The 15,206-nt window shown below is 39.7% G+C and overlaps 1 protein-coding gene across 1 annotated transcript in view; it reads left to right on the top strand.

The window, feature by feature from the left end:
* Positions 1–15,206, top strand: part of SCIN (scinderin) — a 74,527-nt gene that overhangs the window by 56,960 nt on the left and 2,361 nt on the right. Inside the window, exons 11-15 of the mRNA XM_060782172.2 lie at positions 3,540–3,710; positions 5,507–5,684; positions 5,973–6,094; positions 10,804–10,881; positions 13,995–14,055. Coding sequence (XP_060638155.2) covers positions 3,540–3,710; positions 5,507–5,684; positions 5,973–6,094; positions 10,804–10,881; positions 13,995–14,055 — 610 coding nt within the window. The remainder of the gene's footprint in view (positions 1–3,539; positions 3,711–5,506; positions 5,685–5,972; positions 6,095–10,803; positions 10,882–13,994; positions 14,056–15,206) is intronic.

Genomic DNA, 15,206 nt, shown 5'->3' with positions numbered 1-15,206 from the left:
TCTTCCAAGTACTAACCAGGACTGACCTTGCTTTGATCAATAAGGAACTGCTACCTCTAGGGTATTTTTAGACACTCATATTCCTAGGGCTTTGTAAATAAGGTGTTTCCCTGGGAACTCTGTAAAAATGTGATGTACTTGCAAGTAATTGCTGCCTCCCCTGCAGGCACAATTCCTGGTCATCATCCAGCATTTCTCAGCATAAGGCTACATTAGCTAGTGGTGCCAGGAGTCACAATCCAATAATTTTAAAGGAACCCTGAGTCTCATCCCTGGCCTAATAACAGGACAGGTCTTGAGTGAGAATGATATTTTTTTTAGGACTAACCCCAGTACTCCAGAAACAAGTACTTTTCCTGCATGGCAAGGTGTTGGACTAGATGGCCCATGTGGTCTCTTCCAACTCTATTATTCTATGAATGTTCAACATTAGTAAAGCCATGTCAGGTCCCAGTTGTAACTTTCTTTTCTTTTATGAATCTGCTCTTATATTGCTCTCTGTGGCTGCTGTCTTGGTGGCTGGACCACTTCAACAACATACAATTCTCCTAGTTCCCATTTTGTTTCCCCGCAAAGCCTTTGGCATATGTTAGAATTGTGTGCAGATTCAGCACTTTCTGTCCTGGACTTTGGGAGACCAGGGTTCAAATCCTTGTAGAAATCCTTATCCTGCAAAACCATGGCCAGGTCGCACACTCTTAGCTTAAGGTGGCATTAAAAATCCTCTGAATAAATCTTGCCATTGAGAGGGCTGCCATAAATTGAAATTGACCTGAAAGTACATACCATCAGGAAGTGCACAAATACCCTCTCTCAACTTTCCAGCCTGCTCTGAGATTACACTGAATTTCTCCAATTAAAGGAGAATATCTCCAACTGTTTCTTGAGATTATTCCTCCTTTCTATGTTTATTTACTATGTTTTGCATTCCTTGCAGGTTGCAATAGCATCAGCAAATATTTTACATCCTAGAGTGGTTGACAGGCCTTTATCTCACAACCATCCGCATTTTAAAAATGCAGATGTTTATGGGGGCCTGTCTACACACACACCCAGAAAGTGCACTGAGATGGGTGTCCAGATGCTCTCACGGGACTGGCCCATGAGAACAGCTGGAGATCCTAGCACCCTCCCCCACAGCCCCCAAATCCCTTTGAACAGTAAGGAAAACTTACCCGGCCTCTAGTAGACTATAGCCAGAGCTATCCTGTTGTATAGAAATGACACACCTAGAGAGAGGAGGAGGGGGAAACGATTTTCCTCCCCCCCTCTCCCACCGGGCTCTCCTGGCACATCATTTCTATGTGCTAGGAGAGCTATGACTACAGTCTTCTTTCTGGAGGCCGGGTAAGTTTTCCTTAGTTTTCAAAGGGGCTTGGGGGCTGTGGGGAGAGGGGGGTATTTCCGCAGTTTTCAAACTAATTTAGTCTGGAAAACTGGGGGAATGGTGTCTGTACTGCAGTCCAGACACTGGAAGTAGTGGGTTTATCCCACACCTTCCAAGAAGTTGTGGAATAAATCCACTATCTAATTTTCCAGGGTTTTCCTGGTTTGTGGCAAATTAATTTGGGATTGTCCAGGACGTCATCTGGATAGCCCCTTCTTTATTCTGGGAGTTACCACAATAAAGAGGCTGTCTGGATGTGTCCCTACAGAGTGTCCCCAGACTGAATGTAATTCTTGGCTTAGTAGAGAAGGGGGCAGCAATCATGAAAAAAGAAGGGGGGAGGGCATACACTAACAGAGAAAATCCTGCATTAATGCATTCTTTTTCTAGGGATATATTTGAGAAGACAAACCATCTCAAAAATTTCAGCTCGGCTTTAATAAGAATGTCTTAAGACTAAAGTCCAATTGTTACTAAAGTTGGACATTTTCTTTACCTCTTCGTCTACCTATGTCTGTTTTTCCCCTGTAGTAGATTCCAGATTGTGCCTGATTTAGGACCTCATCATTCTTCAGAGCTCCATTTACCTTGATGGTGTATCCATAAATGAAAACTATAGTAAATGCAGTAGAGTTGCAGTTAACTGTTAACCATTGTGATTGCTTGATATTGGATAAATATAGTTTCTGGTTGTTTGACAGTAACTATTAAAAATAGGCCTAAGTAATACTACACCCCATACTATTCTATACAATAAACTCTATATTGATTTGATATTAATACTTTTTTGTGTCAGGAGTGACTTGAGAAACTGCAAGTTGCTTGTGGCGTGAGAGAATTGGTCGTCTGGAAGGACATTGCCCAGGGGATACCCAGATGTTTTACCATCCTGTGGGAGGCTTATCTCATAACCCCGCATGGGAAACTGGGGCTGACAGATGGGAGCTCACCCCGCTCCCTGGATTCAAACTGCCAACCTTTCAGTCAGCAGTCCTGTCAGCACAAGGGTTTAACCCATTGCACCACCAGGGGCTCCTTGATGTTAATATTGAAGAAAACAGTCAAATGAATACAAAAACAAAACAGTTTTAGTGTATAACATGTATATTTTAGTTTTTATTTAAATAATTAATTATTTTTTTCCTGGTTGCTTGAGCATTTTGGTTTCTTGAGTTCTGGTTAGTTGAGAGTCCCCTGTGCCAAATCTTTGACACATGGCATGTTAACTGTCCTAGAACAACTAATAATCACACAACAGAGGCATATATTTTAACAAACCAATTTGCAAATTAATTCTGTGTTTACCTTTCAATTATTAATTCCCAACAAAACAGGAAATATATATGTGAGATCAATCATATGCTATGATAAACAAACATCTTTCAGCAATCAAAGAAGTATTTTTCTACATAGCATGCAAAAAGTACCTTGTGGTTTGAATCATATTATTAGGCTATCTGAAGTAGTATCAAGAACCCTGAACATGAACCTTCATAGTCCAGTTTTGTTCTCTGATACACATTTTTATTTTTACTCTCCACAGATCGGTCAATTCTGTTTCTTAAAAAAATCATTTTAAGCAGTCTCTGGCTGCCATCCATTCTTGTGATAATAAGGACCCACAAATCAGTTGCACTGTTAGCTATAAGAAAGACTTCTTTTCCAAAGAGCTCTTCTCGCTTTATTCCTAAATTGCAGCTTTTCTTGTAATCAGCATGGATTGCCAATTTCTGTTCCCAGATGGCTTTCTGCTCCTTGCTTTCTTCCAGTATCAGGCAGATATACAAACCAAGTGAAAACAGACGTGATGAGATGCTGCCTTTTGCTGCATTTAAATGCAAATCTCCCAGAATGAACATGCACACAAACACAAAACAAATGTGATGGTAGAAGAACATGAAAACGGCAGTGGGCATGTCATATTTCCTCTAGCGTACAAAAAGGAGCAGATCTAATAGTAATGTGCCTTCATGCCAGCTACAATCATGTAAACTATACCTAGTCAAAGAAACTGTGCCACCCTTACTTTTTGCCTGCCTCCTTACTCTGTGAAGCATCTGCTGTCCAGATCAGGCCAAGGTGGTAGACAGCTTGCCCCTTAAACGATTTAAATAATCTATTTATTTGTATTGTGTTCCTATATCTTTTGCAGATCAGAGTGAGTCAAGGCAAAGAACCTCCACACTTGCTGAGTTTGTTCAAGGATAAGCCTCTTATTGTTTACAAAGATGGGACATCCAAGAAAGGTGGCCAGGTGCCTCCTTCTCCAACTCGTTTGTTTCAAATCCGCAGAAACCTAGGATCCATCACCAGGATAGTGGAGGTAACCAATTTGTAATTCAGAAACCTGTTTTCTCTCTAATAAGGCAAAGTTGCTTTATATTCCAAAGCTAAGGACAGTCTAGACTAGTGGTGTCCAACTGTTTGAGACTCCAACCCTGGCCAGCTTGTGTAATGCTCAGGAATTCTGGGAGCTGAAGTTCTAAATACCTGGAGGCCCTAGAATTGGGCACCATGGCAGCATGTATGCAACTTAAAGCAGGGTTGGGCAACTTCAAGAGGTCAGGAGAATCAAGTCACTGCATTTGCTCCAATGCGGTAGCAATGGCAATGGCGATCCTTTCCACAAGTTGCAGTGCTTTCCTTCTTTTCTAAAATGGGATGAAAATGGGAGTCTGGGGCTAAATCCAGCTGTAAGTTTCTGCTGAGGTAGACTCAATGAATTAACTTGCCAAGTAGTAAGTTAATATTAACATAAGTCTAATTGATGCAATTCTAGTTTAGAGTAGTCATTTGATTTCGGCCAGTCTCTGTGCCTTCCTTTCCCTTTTTTTCAGCAGCATAGACTCCTTCATCATTGGCAACTGGGACAAAGTGGTCACTGTAAAAGCAACATGTGAGATGTGGAGGATCTGGTTTAACTGGTTTAAATATATGTTTGCCCTAGTAATATAGGGTGATATCTTGTTGCCAGCCTCTTAAGTGGAGAATCTGCCATCCTTTGACATGCCATAGGGAGTGGCTGCTAATTGCATCTCTTTGGTGAATGCCTCTTGTGCCGTAATGGATGCCCTTTTGACCTTTGTCACCATGCTGTTAATTATCAATCATCTCCAGATTGCTCCTGGTAAAACAAGGATAGAATTGAATTGAACATAAAGTGCCAACATGCAAATTAGTGCATGGTATGGGTTTTTTGTTTTCATTGCTGGGGGCATACATTTAAGGAATGCAGAGCCCTCATGACTGGTGCTTATCTGTTTTCCCCAGCTCTTTTGTTCTATATGACCTTGCTGGAGGAAGCACAGTTGTGTTAAGGAGATAAGCGTCTTCAGGGATAGATAATAATGGAATTGGCTACAGCAGTGGTTCTCAACCTGTGGGTCTCCAGATGTTTTGTCCTTCAACTCCCAGAAATCCTAACAGCTGATAAACTGGCTGGGATTTCTCGGAGTTGTAGGCTAAAACACCTGGTGACCCACAGGTTGAGAACCACTGGGCTACAGGGTAGAGTCAACGTAGTATAATGGTTTAAGTTTTTGGAGAATGATTCTGAAAACTAGGATTCCATTCCTCACTCATCCATGGAAACCCACTGGATAACCTTGGGTGAGTCACACACTCTCAGCCTCAGAAAACCCCATGATAGGTGTATCATAAATCAGAAATTACTTGAAGGCACACAGCATCCACAACAGGGAAGGCCTGGCAATACTCATCCTGTACTTAAAGGTCATCCTAATTTTTTCCCTAATGCTATTCTGAGCTACCACCACGATGTCTATATGTGACAAAATGAATATTGTGGTAGTGCCCTCCTTCAAATTATAAGGTCACCACATCAAAAGGAGATAGAATGGCTGAAAAGGACTACATGTTCTAAATGGAGTGTTGGTTTCCTCTATGTCTCATGTTAGGCAAATAGAGGCAGCAGATGCTAAGGAACATGGAGCAATGGCAAGGTGCTGGAGAGTGGAGCTCTATTTATTATCCTTATTTCACTTGTGAAGCTGTCCTTTAATATGATGGAAGAATAAGACGGGGCCATTGCAGAAAAGGCTTTTCTCTTGTGTATACTGGCCTAATAGAGCTACATGAAATGTTCTCCTTTTGTCTCAGGTTGATGTTGATGCAACCTCATTGAATTCCAATGATGTTTTTGTTTTGAAACTGCCAAGTAACTCAGGGTATGCCTGGGTTGGCAAGGGAGCAAGCAAAGATGAAGAAAATGGAGCTCATTATGTAGCTGGTGTCCTGAAATGTCAAACCTCAAGGATTGAAGAAGGCCAGGAACCAGGTTAGTGCATAGAAAATCTTGAGAGACCTTGACAACCAGGAATGTGCCTTTCTAATAGTTTGAGAGAAAGGATGAAGAGTGAAAATATGAACATATACATGTGTGCTCTTCCTTTCTCCTAGTAGGACTAAGAGAGAGCATCTTATATGCAGAGATGGTAGTGAGTAAGGAGTAAAAGGAGATAGAAAGAAGATTGATAGATGATGGTCGAGTAGGTGGCAATTCCTTTTTTTATATTTTCTTGCTGTGAATTAATTCACTGATGAATTATTGTATTGCATATCCTAGGGGAATTTTGGAGTGCCCTTGGTGGAAAGAAAAAATATCAGACATCTCCACAATTACTGACTGAGTCAGAAGACCATCCTCCGCGTCTTTACGGCTGTTCTAATAAGACTGGCAGGTTCATAGTAAGTAAAATGTGTGAATACTTTCTGTTCTCTCTGCTGATTGTCATTCTGTCTCTGTGTTTTGAATGAGACTATTCACATCTCTTGTACAGAAATAGATAATACATTTTGTGGGGCACAAAGATACAAAGAAGTAGATTTATAATGCGTAGTATAGTGATTCAGGCATCTTCTTTCTTGTAGTTCTACCTTTAGCTGGTAACTCTGCTTTTCTGTCTTTTTATTTTCTTCTTGATGTATTTTCTGGCATTGTGATAAAACCTCTATGAAATGTTACAGCTTTGATAACTTTAGAAAATAATTAAGGCTTGGAAGGGCAGAACCAAAGGATCTAGATAAGCTCCTTAAGTAGATGATAAAACTGGACAATGAAGAAAGCTGACATGAAGAGAATCACCTCACTTGAAATGTGGCACTGGAACAGAATCTATGGATACCATGGGTTGCTAAAATGACCAGTAAATGGATCTGAGAACAAATCAAGTCTGAACTCCAATCCAAAGGCAAAATGGCTACTTTGAGATTAACATACTTCAGGCATGCCATGAGACAGCATGACTTGTTAGAAAAAAACATAATACTTGGTAAGGTGGAAGACAGTAGGAAAGGAAGAAGTGGATTGACTAAATCAAAGAAGCTATGATACTAAATTTAGAGGATCTGAGCAGAACTGTGGGTTACTTTGAAGGTCTTCCGTTTATAGGGTTGCCATAAACTGAAACTGACATGATGGCAAATAACACAGTAACAAACTTCTGCTCAATTAAACATAAATGTCTTATAAAAAATAACTGGACTGAAAACAGAATTCAAGGTTGAACAATTCCTTTGCAAGAATATGAATTCTAGAGCCCATCTAGCCTTGGAATGCTTTGATTCAGACCTTGCTCCAAGGATTTCCTCAACTCTTCCAAAAGATTTTATATTTAAAAAATCAGCAGAAAACCACAAACTCATACCGCCATATATTTGTTTAAACACTAGCACTAAATGAGCAAGCAGAAATCAGGCGTGACTAGAATGTCATTTATGATTTGATGAAAATGTCAATGTGTAATCACAGCGGTAGTGAAGACCTCAAAATATGGCAGATGTGGCTCTCTTATCCCTTGGGGCTACCAACCCCTGCTGTATCTGATCACTGACATGTCATGGATGCACCCAACAACTGAACTCACCAGAGCATTTCTTCAAGCTTACATGACACAAAATGCAAAAAATGTGGAAAGAGTAAAAACAAATCCCTAAAATCTGGCTAGAGGTAGTGACCAAAGGTTAGGGTGGGCAACTGCTAGGGTTTAGGGACCTCCATTCATTCGTTGCATCCCATTGTGTCCTCACCCCAACATTCTAAAAAATAGGGTGGAGATGAGCCAAAACGTCCCTCTGTTCCTGCTAAGAAGGAACCTTTGGTCGTCGGGAACCCCATGTGGTTCATTGTACTTTCTTCAACCCTGCTGCAGACAGACAGAATTACAATATGGCGAATTAAGATGTAGCAAAGAAGATTGTAAACTGTTATTGTATCAGTTTACAGTTTCTCTCCTCTCTGTAGACCAGTGGTTCTTAACCTGTGGGCTGCAGACCACCAGTGGGCTGCGAGGATGAAAATCTGGTCTGCAAGGTTCCTTCCTCTTTATTTTATTTCCACTCCTTTTGTGCTGTTTGCCACTCCTTCTCTTTCGCTGACCATGACATATGTTGTGTATCAGAAACTAGAGCTGATGTGGTCTATCCAATGCAATTTTCTGAATCAGCACCCCAAACCAAATCTAAAATTGACCAAAACCTGATTTTAAATCCTTTTGGTACTGATGTTAGAGAGTGGTTCCTGGTCAAAGTGGTCCCTGGTCAAAAAAAGGTTGGGAACCACTGCTGTAGACCAAAGGCTACAGTTTGTATCTTCTCTGTAGATGGAAGCCTATCAATGTCATAGACAAAATGCAGAAAGTCCTTAAATGATTTAAAAGTGAAGTACAGAATAGATTTAAAGTCAGCAATGCTGGATATTAAATTTAGATGTTGCATTAGGTGAAAAAGTCAACTGAGGTCAAATTGGTAGTTGAACCCTGTGGTTAGAAAAACATGGAATATGAAATGCACATGGAAAAATATGTTTTGTTGGTACTATATCTTGCCTATGGTAGCTAATTGTAGTGTTTCCAATGACACATAAAAAACAGAAAGTAGATATGATCCACAAATGGAAACAAAAAACACAGCAGAGTAATTAAGAACTGTGAATCTTCAAGGCCATAAGGGGAGCCCCCGGTGGCGCAGTGGGTTAAAGCGCTGAGCTGCTGAGCTTGTTGATCGAAAGGTCGCAGGTTCAATTCCGGTGAGCGGCGTGAGCTTCCGCTGTCAGCCCTAGCTTCTGCCAACCTAGCAGTTCGAAAACATGCAAATGTGAGTAGATCAATAGGTACCGCTCCGGCGGGAAGGTAACGGTGCTCCATGCAGTTATGCCGGCCACATGACCTTGGAGGTGTCTACGGACAACGCTGGCTCTTCGGCTTAGAAATGGAGATGAGCACCACACCCCAGAGTCAGACATGACTGGACTTAATGTCAGGGGACTACCTTTACCTTTACCTTAAGGCCATAATAAGCAAATATTATATCTTTTCTTGAGTTAATTCCAGCCAGCTTAAAAAAAAACTCCACACAAATAATGTTTATGAGGCATGGATGATCAGATAAAAATAAGTGGGGGAATTTTATTCTTTGCTTTCATTTTCCCTGGTCTTACTCACAATACCTTCTTATAAAAACAAAGGAAGCTTTTGAACAGATTATTTTAATGGATCCGTATTTCTGTAGTTAGGAAATATTTCGGAAGGCTCAGATTTTCTTTAAAGTGGATGGATTGATGACTGCTGTATCATTTTGCAGCAGTTCTTTTGCTCCAGAACTAGAACATTCTGTTAATGATCTAAAGAGAGAGGAAGATGAACTTCGTAGCATTTTCTCTATTCAGTCGCTTTAATCAAATGTTGGCATCTTAGTCATTAGAAAAGTAACAGGTGCAATTCAAATTCCCACACACATCTGTCCCGATTTACAAAAACACAATGTTCTCTATGGAAATTTAATTTGGTTTTAGTGTGATGTGCTTGGTTTCTAGTTATTTTGACAGATTTATTCTATTCTATTTATTGAAATCCTTCCTAAGATTAATAATGAAATCAATGCACAATATGTATATTTACTGCTTAATAATATAAATAATGTATTATATTGATAATCAGTGTCCAGATCAGCTTCCTGAGAGCTGAATCACAACCCCAATAATGGAGCCATATTTATACTGTCACTTTGTGGCTTCCAGACAAGGTTTTTTATTTCACCGAGTCCAGAGGCCATTTTCCAGCTTTCTCACCACTATTTTCATCAAGATCAAATGTTCAAGATTAGAAAGAAGAAATAAATACACAATGTCTTCTGATTTATTGCTCAGAGCATCTTGAATTGGCCCTTGAAGACCTCTGTCCAGTGTCATGACCTATATTTTGGGGCAAAATAGAGGCTTTAGCGGTTATTCTTGCTTTTCTCTTCTCTTCTAAGAATTCGGTGGTTTGGGTGCGGTTACACTGTAGAATTAATGCACTTTGACACCATTTTCACTGATCAGGCTCAATGCTATGGGATACTGGCCATAGCAGTTTTCCAAGGCGTTTAGCCTTCTCTGCCCAAAGAGTGCTGGTGCCTCACTTAATTGCAAATCCATAGCATTGAGCCATAACATTTTTCCTCGTTTGGGCCCCTTCTACACTGCCATATAATTCAGATTATCGAAGCTGATAATCCACATTATCTGCTTTGAATAGGATTATATGACTCTATACTGCCAGATAATCTAGTTCAAAGCAGATAATCTGGATTTTATGAAAGGGTCTTTGTTTATCAGTAGTTCAGAAAGGACGGAGCTATTGCTATCCAAGAATGTATTTCCTAAATCAAATCAAGGTTCCTTCTTTTGAGATTTACAAACATATTTTTTTTTTGCCTTGAGTTTTGTTCTTTCAAATTCACTATCCTGAGTGGGGTAAAGGCTCTCACAGTCCTTTCAATCTAAAAACTATCTCTGGATCCTTCACCTCTTACATAGATTGGCCAAGAATAATGTGTTATGAATCACAACAATTACAGACAGTCCTGTTTTTTGACACTGCTTCCAGCCCTTTATCTGTATTTTTGTTTTATTTCCTTGTTCAGGAGCTCCATTTTTGTTTTATCTTGACCTGAACCCTGACTACCAGGTCATAACTAATTCTATATCCCATTGTTGTTGCAGCTGTATCTCTTAGCTGGGTTTATTTTGCTTTGTTTCACTTATGGTTTTTATCTAAAATGGTATGGGTCCAAGTTTAATTTGACATGCACTTGCAATATTACAGGGCTCAGCTTTTCATACATAAATTGGAGATGTCTGTAGTGTTTCAATACAGAGGATATATAGTATATAGTAAGATCATTGGACTCTATGGAGACCAAAGTTTGAATCCCTGTTTATTCATGGAGACCCATTGAATGACTTTGGGCAAGTCACACTTGTTCAACCCTAGAGGAAAGCAATGGCAAAGCTCTTCCAAGCAAATCTTGCCCAGAAAACACTGTGATAAGTTTGTTTTAGTGTTACCATAAGTTGGGAGTTGCTTGGAAAGTACACAACAACAGTACAGTAAATCTGTATTTATTTTACATTATAGATTGAGGAGGTTCCTGGAGAGTTCACTCAGGATGATTTGGCTGAAGACGATGTTATGCTGCTAGACACTTGGGATCAGGTACGACACTTTTCCTTTATCAAAATTATTTGGCAAGAGAGAGACAGAAAGAATCTAGATGTGGAACTGTACTGAAAGGACGGATATTTAACTGGCAGAATGGACATTCATACTTTACGGAAGGAAGTCATATATTTTAAATCCTTTTCTTGCTGCTGAATTTCTCTGAAAAGAGAAAACCAGCACCATAGGTATCTGCACATTTTTAAACCTCAGAAAAGAGTCAAAAGCAATGTCAGCTGCTTATAGTCTAAAGTAAAACACACTGTTGGTTTTTGGCATCCTCTGCTGAATGTAATTAAACTGATGTAATTGAGTAAATAGTTAAAAGGATAAAATAAATAAATATGAATGGTTTATGAAGAAAATTAATGGGGGAACTTCTGTCTATGCCAGTGGTTCTCAACTTGTGAGTCCCCAGGTGTTTTGGCCTCCAACTCCCAGAAATCTCGGTCGTTTTACCAGCTGTTAGGATTTCTGGGAGTTGGAGGCCAAAACTTCTGGGGACTCACAGGTTGAGAACCACTGGTCTATACTATACTGTATATTATACTATACTATACTACACTCTACTATACTCTACTATACTATAAAAGTGAAGAGAGTATGTATTTGCAGGATGACTTCTATATGCCTTCATAGATCTTGACCAAACTTGGTAGACATACCTATTACGATTCCAATTTTACAGCAATGGTAACATACAGTATTATAGAATTCTAGTGTTTGTAGTTTTGAAGGCACTAGAGCTCTCTACTTGTATGCCTCTTCCTAAATTGCTTATCCCAGGATTCTATAGGATGTTGGCATAGCAATTACAGTTAAGTTATAGTACTATAATTATGTAGTGTGAAAAAGCACCAACTGTTAATTAGATTTATTTTCTATGATGCAGTAGCCCTGCAAGACCTAAATACCCTAAAGGCACCAGAACCTGTTTGCTCTTGGAAGCTAAGTGGGGTCAGCCCTGGTCAGTACCTGGATGGAAGACTGCCAATGGATACCAGGTGCTGTAGGCGATATTTTAGAGGATGGAACTGGAAAAGTCATCTCTGAGTATCTCTTGCTTAAGAAACCCCTATTAAATTCATAGGTTTGCCATAACTCAACAGCCAGGAAACATCATAGATCTTAGCTCTTATTTCAACATAATACCTGGCAACTCTGACATTAATAATAAGCAAATTTCACAAGTGAAGATATATGAAAACATTTTAAGGACCCTACCAACTGGCCATGTTTATTTGGTGGACTATCTTGTATTATCCTACAAGATAGTTGGTGGCTGGTTGGCAGAACATATGAGGGAATGGTTGGTTGTTTTTGGATTTCAGAGGCAGTGCCTTTTTTCTTTAACAAATAAATTTTCCTTTATGGTTCACTAGTTGCTGTCCCACTAGCCTCTTCATCTTGACAGAGCTATTATCCCCTTCACTAGTCCACATATAAACAACCATTGACAATGCTCCCCTGCTGAGCCACTGAAGGAAAAGAAAAACACATTTCCTACCAAACAGCCTGTGTCTTTCCTCAGCTGTCTGTGTTTTGGAAGGTTCAGGTGCTATTGTAGCTGGAAAAGAAGAGAAAAAAAAGAAACAGGAGGATACCTGCTTGTGTGTGTTCTTTGAATGCATTTCTAGTGCAAGGCATCATTATTATGAGTGTGCGATATGGAATGAGGGTACGTGGCATTTGGTTTTGTACAAATTCATACACACATTGCATGTGAAATATTTGTGTTTCTCTTCGTTATGCTAGGAAACATGTATGTCAATGTTAACCATTTGTGGCTTCTCATCATGGTTAAAGGAAGGAAGCCACATTTTCCTTTCAGAGAAATGGAGGAGGAAAACCAGATACACCTTAATGAAAACCTTTCCAAACATTTCATGTTGGTGACACACATTTTTGTGACACAGGAATGCCGTTCTACTAACAATCTCTTATAAGAGATACAGACACATACATAAATTGTAATAACCCAATATATGGGGACACAACATATCTTGTCAAAATCTTTCTCATTTCCATCTATATATCTATATATGAATGATCTATTCCTTATTTCACAGAGACACAGAGGTTTCTCATTGTGTTTGCATAATACACCTATACACTACAGCTAACAAACTAATTTGTCATGACACAGAATTTGGAAAGCTTACTTTTTTAATGTCATGCCAAAAGGTTTGTACCTTCAGGCATGCAACAGTCAATGTAGTCTTGTGACGTTCAGGGACGTCTCATTAGCATGTCTTAAACACTCTGGATTAACTTTTTTATCACTTTCCCACTAATAAAGAGACCTATGAATAATTAATGAATTTGATTTATACCCTGCAGATTCCCAGGGTGGTTTCACAAATATAAAAATTCCAATAAAACTAAACAATAATTTTAACACCCCACAAACTTGAAAGCATCACAGAAGCAATCAATGGAATTCAAAACAAAACATTAGTAGCATAAAATAAATGCATGGAGAGTTTGAGATATTAAAAGGGTTTCTCCTCTCCATGGAAATGATTTGGAGAGTAGAAATCAATTAAGCACTCTACTTTTGATGAGACTATGCCACAGTTGGATAGGTGGGTGAGTAAGTCCATTTCCTTGTAGCAATCTTCTGCAGCTTAGATGGCAGTAGAAGGATTTCTGCTAAAGATGTTAGAGCATGGACAGGAAAAAGTATATGAAAGCCCCAAGATACGAAATGGTTTGAAAGTCAGAATTATATGGAAATTAACAAGAGCCATAAATATTGACAAAGCCATTGTATCATTCTAACACACTTTTCTCCCTTCTCTAATTAAAAACAACAACAATAATTGTCTAAACAGAACATGTGGATGGAGGACTGATGACCTTAGGGGTAATGTGATAGCCAACAAAGGTGTGGAATAGAAGGAAACCATAGAGTTTGGGGCTGGTATCTTGAAATGGTATGGATACAAAACTATTTCAAAATTATGAACAAGGAAAGCCATTGTACACGTTTTCATTCAAAATATTTGTTGAAAATGATGATCATCTGCGACTACAGACCATTAGTGTTTTTCTAGGACTTGCTATGGGATAGTTTTTGATTTACAGCAACATTTGCATCTCACATCTAGGTATTTGTCTGGATTGGCAAGGATGCAAACGAAATGGAACGCACTGAATCAGTTAAATCTGGTAAGGAAAAATATAGATACATTTAAACGTTAATTATAATGGCTGCCAAAATATTTATATGGCTAGAAAAAAAATGTTTGAAATGTTGTTATAAATGAACTACATTTGCTGGAGGAGGCAATAATCAGTTCTGAAGACTCCAGACCCATTTTCACATCAGCACTGTAGCATAAGCCATATTTACTTCTTGTAGAAGTGTGTGGAATAAAACTTCTCTGGGCATTTCCAGACAGGGCTTAAACCAGCACCCAAGCAGGTTTAAGAAACCCTCTTCGGTGTGGGTTTAAGTCCACACACCTGCCTTAACCCCCCCCCCCCCCGACTTTTCTGGTGGGATGTCCCTATGCCATCCCAGTAACTTCTGGGATGGCATGAGGCCACCCAACTCCTTTCCCCCAAAAAAGCCTTAAAAAGAAAAAAAAAACTTACCAGGCCACTATTACACTGCTCTGACAGGCCTCTTGGTGCAATGACAGGCCGATGGGGCTGGGGTGGACCAAAATTGCTTCTGCCCCCTCGCCTCCTGGTGTGTCATTTCTATGTACCAGGAGGCCTGCCAGAGCAGCATAATGGCAACCCAGTAAGGGCTCTTTTTTTTTTTTTTACTTTAAAGGCTTTTGGGGGGGGGGAGGTGGCTGACTACCCAGGAGTCAGGGCCCGCAGACCCCATTAGGCCTGAGTCCAAAGTAGGGTTTACTTGCTTTGTCCCAAATTAATTCTCTTTTACCTGAGTCATCGTTTGAAATGCCTCCAAAGCCCGGCAGGTCCCACATTTTGGGGCCTGTCTGGAAGAGCCCATAGTCTTTCTGACCATTGCTATTTTTACATATAACATCATGAGTCTGAAAAGCAGGCTTTCCCTGCACATGGATATAGTGTACAGGATTGGAACCCTGAATTTTGTTTTTAATTGCCAATTGCATATATGATATCCATGGGAAGAGAAGGACAAAACTGAGATCTGGCATCCTGCTTCCGCATCAACCAAAAAACCTTATTCTCCCCACTGCAGATATGTGAGCTAGCTTGCCTTGGAGCTCTTGGCCATTATTCTGCTCTTGACATCACAGTTCCATGCATACATTATATGCTGATTAAACATGCTTACATAAACAGTGATAGTGGCTATAATGCTTGCCTCCCATCTGTGT

This window comes from Anolis sagrei, chromosome 6, assembly GCF_037176765.1.
Source record: "Anolis sagrei isolate rAnoSag1 chromosome 6, rAnoSag1.mat, whole genome shotgun sequence".
In the NCBI taxonomy this organism is placed as follows: Eukaryota; Metazoa; Chordata; class Lepidosauria; order Squamata; family Dactyloidae; genus Anolis; species Anolis sagrei.
This window is presented reverse-complemented; position numbering and strand designations above follow the sequence as displayed.